The following is a 13,470-nucleotide window of genomic DNA, read 5'->3' on the forward strand; positions in this document are numbered from 1 at the left end:
TTGCTGTGAAATCCTGTGAAGTTCATGTCTTGTCTTTTGCTGTTGATGACTTTCATTCCTGGCCCAGCAAGTGTTCTGCACGAGTTGAAAGTCCCTTTTGCTGCTGCAGCGAAGCTCAAGCTTTCCCTGTGCATGGCAATAACTTTAGCTTAGAAAGACAGAAGGGACTTTGCAGTCAGGTAGCCCCCTTCCTTGCCTTGTGTGGGGGTATTACGTTTTCCTAGAAGAGCTCTATATAAATGTATTACTCTTTAAGGAAGAGTTCCAGAGAAAGGAAGCTCCCTGACCTTTCAGAGTTGCCCATTAACTGGTCTTACAGTTGGATGGATTGTCCAACCTGACGCTTCTCTGCAGCAAGTAAAACTGATTGTTTCTTGTCCTGCACCACTAGTAAACAGCTGATAGACAACATCAGTCTATGGGATGCTCTTGAAATCGGTATTGGGACTTTGTTGATTCAGTTCTGACTTTGAATTTAAGAAATAGTGGGTAGATACAGAGGGTAGATTTAGATTGGATATAACAAAGATTTATTTGGTTTTTTTTTACGAGAAGGGTGGTGAGGTAGTGAAACAGTTTGCCCAGAGGAATTGTGGATGCTCTGTCCTTGGAAGCGTTCATGTTCAGTGATCAAATGTGATCTTTAAAGATCCCTTCCAACCCAAACCATTCTATGATTTTGTATATTTGAAATGAGATAAATGAAACCAAAGAAGTCATGGAATAGGTGTTGTGTACACCTCTATGTCTACATGCAGTGAAGTCTCTCTCACCAACAAAACTTACGTTTCAGTCAGTTGAAAGATTGAGACTGTTCTGGTGAGTCATTGGGAAATAGATGCAGCTTAGAAACCTTCATGAGACAGGCTCTTGAATTGTTAGTTTTGTTTTTGTTTTTTTAAGCTAGAGGCAAAGCCAACAAGCAGAATTTTTTTGGATGGAGAAGAGCAATTATGACCTTTGTGTAAGATGATGTTCATTCTCGGCTCACCTGTGTGTTGCAGGAGCTTTTGTGGCTTATTAAAGGACTAGGCAATCCTATTCATGAGTCATTGACTTGGCTAAATCTGTGGATTGCAGTGTTAGTGTTTGGTAGCGCTTTGTAACTCTTGCAGTTGTGGCTGGCCAAGTGCCCTCTTCCCCAGTTGACTAATGATTCCTTTAGAAAGGAGGAAAAACTTCCAGTGCCAGATGTTAGCTGGGAAGGGAAACTGCTCGTCAACCATTGCATCTTCCCATGTGTTGAGACATCTGTGGCCAGAACCGCCCCCCCCAGCCTGTCATTGTTTTCCTGTCCTATTCCCTTCCACTTTTTCCTGTTTTTGCCTGGAAAGGCCTGTGAAGGCCCCCTGGAAAAGTGATAGTCTCTACGTGCAAACCATACTTCCTTATCCAGGCCATTCTTTGTGTGTAACATCTGTGACTTTGGTGTCTAGCACAATAAAGCCTCTTTGCTACTTGGAGGTAGCGTAGTGAATGCCACAGAAAAGAGACATTCATAAAAATCTGATAAAAGTATATCAAAAAATCTTTTGTTTTCAGCATAATTTACTTCGGAGGGTTAAGAGGACACGTGCAGGAGCAAAGTTACAGATTTTGTTCCAAAGATAGATGTGTGGCGTTTAGATGTGTTACTAGGCTGTGAAGCTTGATAAGTGATGTGTGTTTGGCAGTTGGCTTTTTAGCTGGTCATAGCTGAACAACTACACTGAGGTGCAGAAGTCCTAACTCCTGTAGCTTGTGTAGTGGGTTGGTTTTTTTTTTTTTTTTTTTCCATTTTATTGAAGTCTGCAGATAGTCATTGTTCAGTACTCTTCTGGAAGGCGTACAACTCTTGCTTTGATAACCGATGACATAAAACCAAGGCACTGCCTGCCTTGTCCGTTTCTTTCCTACCTCTTTAGCGGCAACAACCAAAATTAGATTCTGAATTTGCTTTACCTTAGAGCAGCTCTTCCCCTTGTCCCAAAAGTTTAGATGGGTTGTTGCTGTGAACAAGATACCAAACTGTTTCTCCTGCCTTTGTACTCGGTGTCCCAGCAAGAGCTGATAATAGGGCTGAAAAGCCTTTCTGATAAATGAAAGTACTTAAAAGAATGCTGTCAAAGGTTTTTAGAAGATGTGATGCGTCTCGTCTGTGGGAGTTGGGGTGCATGGAAATAAATTACTAAAGGAAGGAAGCATCTTTTCTCTTAATGGAAAAAAAAAGAATCATAACTTCTCAGCAGAAGGAGTGACAGAACAGTTTTAAACTGTGAAGACTGCTGATACTCAAGTTGTAATCTTAAATAAATACAACAATCTGGGTTCCTAGTCTTGCCATTAGATGTAGTCAATAACAATTTCAGTAAACATGACCCTTTGCTGCAAGTCTACCCTTCCTGCATTGAGAAATCTCTGAGTTTCTCATATGGGTCTCTTCTCTCCTTCTGCACGATTGCTTGCCTGAAAGGAAGGGAAAAACAAACTTTAATAAATCTCTTGTAGAGTTGTGTTTGTGTAGGGTGGCTGTGCTGGTTCACCAAAACAATAAAAGGGTTCTTCATCCATCCAGGGTTTAAATGTTCCTTCCAAAGCTGCCTGTTAGTGAGCATTGCCTGCTCCTCCCTGGTGTGGTGAGCTGACCTGACCTCGGCCAGCTGCCAGGCACCCACTCAGCTGCTCTCTCCTTCCTCCTCCTCAGTGGGATGGGGGAGAAAATAAGATGAAAAAGCTCATGGGTTGACACAAGGAAATCACTTACCAGTTACTGTCATGAGCAAACCAGACTTGACTGGGGAAGATGAAATTTATTGTCAATTAAAATAGATTTGAATGGTGAGGAAGACAAAAATTAAAACATCTGCCCACGTCCATGGGTCTGGGTGTCAGATGGAGTTTCACTGAATGAAGAGGTGCCCCTCTCCTTCCCACCTCAGCGGCAGGCAGGGAGGACCCTTCCCGAGGAGCTGCCACTATGGAGGATGTTGTCTGCCGGATGCTGGCCGGTCTGGGTGTTGGTGTCTGGCAGTTGCAGGTGCTTTGCCAGCTCAGCCTGATGCCTTTCAAACAGTGATTGTGGTGCCTGTCCCTGAGGGAAAGTTATTTCATGTCCCTAATTGTGGACTGGCTAGGTTGGTGACAGGCACGAGGCACCATTTTGTTTTTCAGCCCTGAGGCAAAAAGGCAGTTCCCTGCCTGTGTTCAGCTGGAGCTGAGCCCTGGGATCAGGTGACTAATCACCTATAAACTGACTAATTAAGCAGTAGGGTAGGATCATGGCATGTTGTGGCTTACTGGTGACATGCCTCCATGGGCGGGTGGGCAGGCAAGCAGCCGAGGGCTGGCCGTGCTAAGCAGCTTGCGGGAACTTGACGCCATGGATGCTGTACGGTAATGGTGAAACACCCATTTCACCAAAGACACGTCAAATTTCTTCATCCAATGGTGAAGAAATAATTAAGCACGGAGTTATTTTGGGGGAAATAGTTCCCGGATTAAACCATTAATAATTTTCAAGAAAACCACTTAAACCCGCACTGTAACTGATTTCTATTTTAACCCATGAGGAGCTAAAAAGAGGATTTGTGACCCAGATTCCTGTAGTGGCTCTTCTCTGAGCAGGGCCAGAGGTGGAGGAGGCCTGCTGCTTTCACAGATAATGCTGGAACCTGAGTAACCCTGACATTTAAGGGGGGAAAATTGATTTCCTTTATCAGCCAGTTGAAATCGAAAATTGCAGAAGGCGCAGAGGAAGCTCTGGGAGAGGCGGCATTTAAAAATACTGTGTTATTACTCTTCGAAAGTGGCTTTACATTGCAAAAGCACTTCTTAGGCAAAGATGTCAAATTCCACCTGCAGTTTCTTTGTGTTTAAATTGAGAAAGTAATACATGTTGAATCAAGTATGGAGTTTTAATGACTCTTTTAGCATGTGGTTTCCACCACTGTTAACGTTTCTCTTGACGATTGCTTTGACAAAGCCAAGAGCTATCATGGCAGACGTGGAGGCGAGACACGATGCGGCAGCGAGGCTGCCTGGCTCAAGGTGGCACACAAAGAGGTCTTGGGGAAGGAGCTGCTCCCCAGTGTACTGGAGCCTTGCAGTATTTGCAGCACTGGTCCGATTCCTGTGTCATCTCCTTGGTTTGTCCCTACAAGCATCACGAAATGGCTTCCTTGCTTCCCAGGTGCTGGAGGGGGGATAAAACCCCAGTTATTAGGTCCTGTGAAGTGGTAGGCATTGTGCATTTCTGCTGTAGGTAGGAATCAGTGGGATTTTGGTTTCAGCAGGGATGTGGTGGAAGTGGGTTTTTTTGGAAGAGCTCAAAGGCGCAACTAAATTTATGTCCAAGACTTGTGTTGTTACCGAGAGAGAGATGAGCTTGCGACCGTGGCTTCAGCAGGGAAAGGTAAAAGCAGATTCTATTGGAGCACAGGTAAAATAAACCCTTCTTAATTTTCAGCTTGATCTTATTATAGTTGCAGAAAACAGGTCAAGATACCACAAGCTGAGCAGGTAATGCGTGAATTCATGTCACTGATGCAAAACTGCAGAAAGGTTTTCTTTAACAATTGCAAAATAAACCAAACCAAAATCCAACCCACAAAACCCATCACCCAAGATATTAATTCAGTGACGTTTTTAAAAATCATTGCATGGTACTTTTGGCCAGTGTAGAAGTGCCCAGGTGAAGAGACTGCATTGATTTCAACCAAACAAATATAGCAATCAATTTAAGTGAGCTGTTACAGCATATTTAAATAGGCTTGACTTGAAGAGAACAACATTTTTAAAGAGGGAGTAAATAATCATGGAAGTTCTTGGTGACTATTCCAATTTTGCTTGCTTTGTGGCCAGGCTGGCCACAAAAAAAGAAAAGGTGTTTTCTTCCTGAGCTGTGTTTTGATAGGAGTGTCTTAAGCTTCCCTGTGAAGCAGCTACACACAAGGCTGGTGTCAATCTCCTGCATGCCATCAGGCACGTTTAGCCAGATAATACACCACCGAGATGGAAACATAATCAGGCTGCTTTGGTATCCTCTACTTGCCGGCTTGCATTTTGCTCGAGAATCCAGTAAAGCCTTAGGCCCTGCTGTTAATTGTCGGGGCTTTCAGGGCTTCTGGCATACACATGCATAATGTATACACGGCATGCAGGCAAACATTGAGAGACAGGTTCAGAGTAGGGGATTTCAATAAGACTAATAGGTTTAAGGAAATGACTTCCCCCCCCCCCCCCCCTTTTTCAAGTAATTGGTGGGTTTCTTTCATTTTTTTTAAATGTCTGACAGTTTTTGCTTAGCGCAAAGCACTTTATATTCTAGGTCTTGCCACCCAGGTAACTGCTATTTTCTTTTTCCCCTCTGCATTTCCAACTGGCTCCCTCGTGTATAGGTATAATGAGGTTTTATGAATGCCAGTTTTACATTGCGATTTTCGGGGTTTATCCTTCTTTTTTATTTTTCTTTTGGCCTTGCTGAAAAATATGTAGAGTCCCAGTTAGTAACCTTGACAGTGGCCTTATGGCAGCAGCTACTGCATCTGGGCGTATCGTGGCACTGCCCAAACCCCGCTGTGCAGTGGCTGTGTGGGAGATGCACACGACACCTCTGCAAAAACATTGTATTTATCAAAATATGGTAGTAGAGAACACAGAATTGTGACCAAGGCCAGAGTCAAAAGGGAGGCTTGGCATTTGCCTTTGGTTTTAACTCCAGGCCTAATTCCATTGGATCCCCCCATGGTGTGTGAATGTTTGGGAGCTGCCCTGTCGGGTGTACAGAGGAGCTGGAATTTGGCTGTCAGCTTTTGGGTAAGGGGCTGTTTTTGCCCTGAACAAGACACGGCCTCTCATGGCAGTGTGGGGCAATGGATTTTGTTTTACTTACAAGAAGCAGACTGGTTTATCGGGGTGGATCGAGTTTGCTACAAGCAACTGCACTTGCTTGCAACCCCTTCCAGTCAGAGCTGGGGTAATGTTAGCCTTGAGGATCTGCCTTATCTGGGGTTTATTGTGTCGTTGCTCTGGTAACAGCAAGTTTTATACCTTTATTAAAGGAAACAGGGATATTTTATTTTACTCCCTAGACTCCAATCAAAGGGAAATTTTGAGGTTTCTTTCTACCATGGTTTTTGCTGTTAACAGAAAATTTGCACTTGCTCTGCAGAGAGCAAGTTAACCTATTTTTGTCTAAACAGGATGATTTTTTTTTTTACCTTTGGAAAAGGTAAAAAAGGTAAAAGATCAGAACTTGCAAGAACATTTGGTATCCATTTTCTAGATGAAAACCTGGGCCTTTAACATAATTTTAAAAAATGGGGGAAAAGTTTACAGAAAACTTAAAGTCAAGAAGAATTAAACCTTCTTAAAAACTTTGCATACACTCAGTGCCGTGCTGCTTTATCAGCTTCAATTCAGAAATCAGCTTCAAGGTCATTTGCAACTGTGTTGGAAGCAGGCCTTACAGTTATAGGGCAGCTGTTGGGAAAGTTTGTCTTACAGCAACTGTGCCTTTTCTGTCCCCAACTGCTGAATTACCTTGAGAGTGTGTTTGAGGTGGTCTCTTTGTCAACTCAGACCTTTATTGTAAAGGCTTTTAAAATAATTTTATGTATTTTTTTAAAAAAAAGAGGATGGGAACCAGGTAATGACACAGATAATCCATTTGTAGAGATTCTGGGATCCTGCTTTTTGTTTTGGGAGCTTCTCTATACATGTTACAATATCCTAGCACCCCACTTCTAATAGGTTTGGTTTTGCTGTATCCATCCAAAGTAAGGTGTTTTTTTCTCTGCTTCAGTTGAAATCCCTCTTTTCCTCTAGAGTTTACGTTTGGAAAATCTGTAAAGCCTCCTCAGACGACCTACTGCTTCATCTGGATTCACAGCCAGTTGATGTCCCATCTGCTGGGGACTGGTGTCTAAGGATCTGAGAGAGAACTTGCTGGGAAAATATGTTTTGGTGTTTATGAATTAGGATTTAGTAAAGTCTTACCTGTTGCTTTACTTCTAGCTTAACTTGTTCTGGAGTATCAAAACCAGAATGCTCAAATTAAGTATTCATTACTATGTTTTGTTTTTCTTGCAGGGAAGTTACCCAGTGTGGGAAGATTTTATAAATAAAGCTGGGAAACTGCAATCTCAGCTTCGGTAAGTTTTGTTTTACACAGTCAACATCCCCTAAAATTCCTTGTATGTGCAAACATTAAGATTAAATGCCGGGATAATTTGCTAAGCATGTCCTAGTAAAATTGTGCATGTTTCATAGTCAACACCCGTATTTGTAATTTTTCACATCTACTACTGCTTTTTAATTTATTATTTATTATTTATTTTATTATTTATTATTTAATTTATTTTAATGTATTTAGGAAAATACATAATCGACCACCATCTGTATGTAATAAACATAAAATGAGCTAAACTTCATGGCTTCCGGTGGAAAATTGGAAAGATAGTTTATTGTTGTTTAGTGAGCACACATTTGGGTTGAGCCCTATGTTGTCCTTTTTATTAGTGTAGAATACAGCAGGTTTATATTAGAAGAAGGCTCAAAATATTAATGAGTCTTTGGTAGTCTTAACAGCATTTTCTTCTGCCTTAAAGAAGGGAATTCCTGTGCCAGATCATTTATTGGTGATTATTAAAACTTATGTTATTGGGGTGTACTTTGCAAATGGCATTCTGGGTGACTTAATAAGGGCCCTGTGTATCACACTTAGACCAATTCTGCTATCTCTAGAACTCATTCACCCCTTAAATTTGTTTCTGCTAATACGAATCCAAGCTCCATTTCTTTACAACCGTCCCCAAACCACCATCTCCACTGTGCTCTCCAGAGCATCAGTAGTTTTTTTCGCAGCAGCAGCAGCGGTAACAGGTATGGTTATTGGGCTATTTTGCGGTTCTGTATTGTGAACTGTTTCTGAAGAAGCTAGGGTTTAGACTCATTTGCCCTGAACAGCTGGAATATGCTGTTCTGTCACGCCATGCCTAAAATATCACACTTGCATGTGGTTTTTCCTTTTCCAGCAATCATGTCACATTGAGTGAGCGTGGAAGAAGCAGAGAAAGTAGAGAAATGGAGAACTTTCCTAGCCCTTTGTACTCTTTAAACACAGGCCTTCTGGGAAGGCATGAGGGATAGTTTTGTTTATTTCCCAGTCCTGTGGTGTTGCATTCAATCAATGTAGTGCTTTTCTAGCTACAGGACCATGCAAGCAGGCAGCTTGAAAGCCTGTGTTTGAGGATTTGCTGTTCATTTCTAGCAAATGTGAGCCTTTTGCCACTGGTTCATTTCTGTGTGCTCTGATAAAGGAGAGCAGATGTCATCTGAGCTGGAGCCAGGTCTTCCTGGATCTTGTTACTGGAGAAATGGAACTTTGTTATTAGCAATATAATTAATAATTAACAACATGGTACACTAATAACAGCATGACCCACAAGTTTGGAAGATGAAGAACACAAACACTGTTAAGGAAAATCCCAGAAAAGGTTATCTGGTTCCAGGGCTCAATATTGCTAGCTATCTGTCAGTTTGGTGGGTTTTTTTGGGGGTGGGTTTTTTTCTTTTGCCTTCCCTTTAATCTTCTGGGCATGTGGGGAGTCCTTATGCATTTGGTTGTTCCTCTCCAGCCTGGTGGTTTTTTTGTGTTCAAATCTTTTGTGCTGTCAGTAGGCCATTTACTACGCTGCCAGTTATGTCCTCTGTATGTTGAGCATATTTGGAGCGAGACTTGCATAAAATCTGACCTAATTAAGCAGTCCTGTGGTCTTTTTGGCCAAGGATCAGCTTTCCTGCAGGTCTCCTGGGTTTTTTTGAGGGTAACAAGGAGCTCTTGAAACAGAGTGAAGCTGATGGTCCTCCTTCAAGATTTTGCTTGGAGAGACTGACTGTTACCATCAGGAGAGGAAATCAGTTACTGTTAGCAAAAATGTGTAGAAACAGAACCACAAGGTAACTGTGGAGAGGGCACAGTTGTGCTTTACCTGTAGAGCCCTGGCCTACTTTCACTTAAATTGGGTCAACCAGACTATAAACCATCAGAAATCTGGTACCTTACCTGAAGTGTTTAAGGCTCTAGGGCCTGCTTATGTAGAACAGACGTGTTTGGAAAACTGTAACTCACGTTTGCTGTCCACTTGAACAGATGTGTGGTCTGTATGTGCTTTCGAAACCTGGAGGGAGATGGGCTAGTGGGGTTGACACTTTGGATTGTGGAGTTTCCAAAATTAATTGTGTATCCCTCAGTAAGCAACATGCTTGGAGGAGCACTGGATCAGAAAGGAGTTTTGTTTGTTTATTTTGGGGATTGGTTGGGTTTTTTGTTGTTTTTGTGTTTGTTTTTTTAAGTGGAGATTTTTTGTTCTTTTCCCTCTTTCTGATTTGCCCAAGAACTTCAGACCAGTCTGATTTCCAAGAAGTTGCTATTTTCTGTTTCAAGGGATGCTCATGCTCCTCAGATGAGAAATTCAGGAAGGTGTTTGGCCAGGATCCTAGATAAAAGGGAGGTCCTGCATGCTTATTCTTAAGATATACATGTTCCCTGGAAATAGCAGTGGCTGTAATTTGTGCACTAATGGGTGCAGTATAATGTGTTAGATTTGTTTTTCATGTTTGACTGCTTAATATTAGTTCATCAGAGGAAATCAACTATAAGGGGGATGGCTGTGCTCTTTTGAAATAGCACCTGTCCTGTGCAATTCACAGCACGGAATTAGCGTGGCTGCCTCCAAGTCCATAGTGCTAACACAAAGCGAGGAAGGGATTAAGAAATGAAGGAGGGAAAAGACTAAATTCAGATATAAAAGAGGATATTTTTTGTGGCCTCTGCAAGTTCACAGTGGTATTCTTTATAAGCTTAAATGTTTTTGGCAATAATTAAATAGGCAGCAATGAGAAACTGCTAATGTTTTGTTATCTGTATGCATTTCAGGACTACAGTAGTAGCAGCTGCTGCCTTTTTGGATGCCTTTCAGAAAGTGGCTGACATGGCTACTAATACACGTGGTAAGCAGATGTGTCAATATTGAGTTTAACAGAATGCTGTGTGGTTTATACCATTTGTCGTAATAAAAAAAAGTCTTACTTGTTACATTGACAAGCAGATCTGTGAGACATCTGTTAGATGGACTTGCAGTTTGAAAAAGCGGCACGTGAAAAAGGAAGTGTCTTTTCTTTACCAAAAAAAAAAAAATAAAATGCTGGAAACCTGTAATTTAAATGTGTCATCAATCATGTGAACACTTAATTACCATTTGAATTATATGTTGATGAATAATATTTTAGAAAGCAAGATTTACTGAAATCTGTATTCACTGATGCTTCTGTATGTTAAGTAAATGCAAAAAGCTTGATATTCAGCTGGTATAAATAAGAGTAGGGTTGCTGAAGATGGAGCTGATACCAGCTGATGCTATGGCCTTTGGGGTCTGCACATAATGATGATAGTAGCCTGTACTTAGATCTTTGAGGAAAGTCTTTACTCGTCCTTCCTCTTGTCTGATGTTACTACTGGTCAAAATTAATTTTTCTGGGCTGTGGGACTTCTCTGGGTAACAGTCTAAGCTTGTTGGAGAGTAAGGAGGCCAAAATAGTGCAGCTGGCAGTCTTTCCAGGCTGCTGAATTGGAAGGAAACAAAAGGCTGCTTCTCTCTGATGTTGGATGCCCAGTGACCAGGGCATCACGTGCAGATGTCCCTGCAGCAGTAGGGCATTCCCCATGGTCACTGTGTCCCTGGGTTCTGTTGCTGAGGAGCAAATCCAAAGTGCATATATCATTGCTGAGTGAGTGGCTTTTGATCACCTCTAAAAAAACATTACAAAACCTCTAAGGTTAAAGTCCTAATATGTCCTTGGCATTTGACTTGGTAGCAATATTACTTTCTTACTCTCCATAAAGAGTGTGTTTCCATCAGCAGTGTGCAAGCGCAGCCAGACTTCCGTTTCCCTCCATTTCTGGTGAACAGGAGTAGTAGCAGCTGCTGGAGCAAGTATCAAACCATAGAATGACAAGGCTAATATTTACATTCTGATAAGAAGTTCCTCATTATATGCATACTTTCTGTAAATTATGGGTAATCTACTCATGTAAAATAATAAACACTTCAGAAAGTGGAATAAACTAAGGATGAGACCCAAGGCAGAACTTAACTTGAATTTCTAACGTGCCTTTCCTTTGAGCATGCTCTCTTCTGTCTCTTTTCCCTCCCCTAAAGGGAAAACGAAGTAGACCCTACCAAAATCCTTGAGACTTGTCTTCTGGCTGTGCTGGCACGCTTATAGAACTTGCATTCAGATACCAGAATGACTGAAGCTCTCCTACTCTCAGACAAAAATGGCTTGTGCAGTTTTTTGAAGGGTATTTTGCACTTTCTGCTGTGTTATTTGGACCATGTCCAAGAAGCATCGTGTCTTGTCTCTTATCTCTTCGAACACATCCTTTACAAAAGGAGCTCTGTAAATCCAGGCCTGCCAAATTTGTATAGCTCCTCTGTTCCATCTTTCTGCCTTCCCTGACTGAAAGGATAGAAGGGAATTTTGTTTTTATTTTTAGAAAGTGATGTTCTGGGCAAAGAATCAAAATTCCAAGCTAGTTGGTGGTTCTGGTCTGCCTCCCAACCCAACTTCCACTCATGCCCATTCGAGTATTTACACATAAGTAGTCTATGGCCTTGGAGCATCTCTGAGGTTGCACATTGGTCCTTCAACAAATACAGGTCCTTCTAGCTTGCTGTGGACAGGGATAAAAGCCTGGCCCCGTTGGAGATGATGGCAAAACTCCCTATGATTTACTAGGACACAATTTCATAAAAACGTATTTTGCTGTTTAGTATAAACAACTTTATTCAGAAAACAAAACCAAACAAACTTGGGGTTTTTCTTCTCTGATGTGGGGATTTTAATGGGCTCCCAGTTTTCCTTTGAGGAGTTATCTAACTTGGAACAATTCTCTGTTAAATTTTGCCTGTTACCTGATTTTATAATCTGGATAAGTATTTGATGTCTAATCAAACACCTGGCTATGCTTCACACTGTTTAGAGGGTTCTCAGTCAACTGGTTAACCAAAGTCAGCAAAGTTCATGTTCAACTTCTGGGGATACACAAGACTTGTGTACCACTTTCCATGACAAAGGCAGGGGAGGGTTGGTGGTTTGTTTTTTTTTTTTTTTTTAAATTATGAGGCTGGTTTATCATTGCATGAGCCAAATGCTGCTTCTGGGAACTGTATATGAAAATACTGAAGCAGATGCTTGTTTTGGAGGGACTGAAGTGTTGTGAAGTTGGGTGCTGCGTTTTATTTGTAATCGCTTATGATTTTACAGAAAGTGGCCTCTTAAGACCTACTGATGTAGCTGATGAAAGTGTTTTATCAGTCAGCAGAAGCACTCTCTGGCTACTCTTTAATCTGATGCATCAGCATTTGCTTTGGAAGAAGAAAAAGTGTTTACATGGATGTACATGTCCACACACACAAGAGGGGATGATTACCTTTGCAGACACGAAGTGTTCAAATATGAGAGCTCATTTTCATCAACTCTAGTCCTTGTTCCAGCTGATATCTTTCTCTACCTCATGTGCCGTTACTGCTGTTCCCAAACATTGGCTTTTCCCTTCTGGTGCATCCTTCTTTGTATGTCTTGTAGTTCCTTCTAATTCTGCCATTGTAACGATGTCTATCCTCACATTCCCATTTGGAGCTCACAAAGACAGCATAATTGGAGCTCTGCATATGGTAAAACCTATGATTGGATGAGTCAGATAACTTGTACTTTTGGTGTGTTTTCCTCACATTGTAGCTTTTGAGGTAGGAAAAGCCCTTAATGTGAAGTACTTGGTGTTTTGTGGTGACTCAACACACAGATGAATTTCCTGACCAGATCATTCCAGCTTTTTCTTCCTCCTTTGCTGTCTCTTGGTTTAGGTGCATCTCAACCCAAAGTTTAGTCTTTTTCCCCATAGTTCAGTTGCCTCAGTTCAATGCTTTTGGTTTCAGCCTGACAAGGAAAAACACGGGGGAAAGTAGTTCTGATGCATCTATTGCCAAAAGTTTTTATTTCTGTGGGTCTGATCATCTGAAAAACATCATTTGGATGGGGGATTCTGTCATGTTATGTTGCTAATTGTCTCATAATGCTGGCTATATAGCAGCGTGTGCTGGTTTTTGTTGGCACCAGAGATTTTTAAAAACAAAATTCCTTCAAATGTTTTGACTCTTGAGCTCTGACAAGATATACGCATCTATCTAGCAGTTTGTGTTATTCAGGCTACATCTGTTTGGCATAGGGCCTGGCAGAACTTGTTAGTCTGCAGTAGAATCTGATACTATTTCTCATTATGATTATTAAAGAGAATACTCACAAAATATTAAATCAAATTGATACTTCAGGATACCTTTAAATATCAGTGAAGTTTCCTTTTGAGGAAGTGTGTGCTGGTGAGTTTTAATTTTGAGTTTTTCTCATATGGCTTAGGTCTTTCAATATCTG

The 13,470-nt window shown here is 41.4% G+C and overlaps 1 protein-coding gene across 16 annotated transcripts in view; it reads left to right on the forward strand.

Annotated features, from left to right (window-relative positions):
• The window catches only part of MTSS1 (MTSS I-BAR domain containing 1), a 127,638-nt gene that overhangs the window by 10,026 nt on the left and 104,142 nt on the right, over positions 1 to 13,470 (forward strand). For all 16 annotated transcript variants that reach the window (XM_075743339.1, XM_075743344.1, XM_075743354.1 and 13 more), the window contains exons 2-3: positions 7,069 to 7,130; positions 9,917 to 9,990. In XM_075743339.1, coding sequence (XP_075599454.1) covers positions 7,069 to 7,130; positions 9,917 to 9,990 — 136 coding nt within the window. The remainder of the gene's footprint in view (positions 1 to 7,068; positions 7,131 to 9,916; positions 9,991 to 13,470) is intronic.

This window comes from Balearica regulorum, chromosome 2 (assembly GCF_011004875.1).
Source record: "Balearica regulorum gibbericeps isolate bBalReg1 chromosome 2, bBalReg1.pri, whole genome shotgun sequence".
Lineage (NCBI taxonomy): Eukaryota > Metazoa > Chordata > Aves > Gruiformes > Gruidae > Balearica > Balearica regulorum.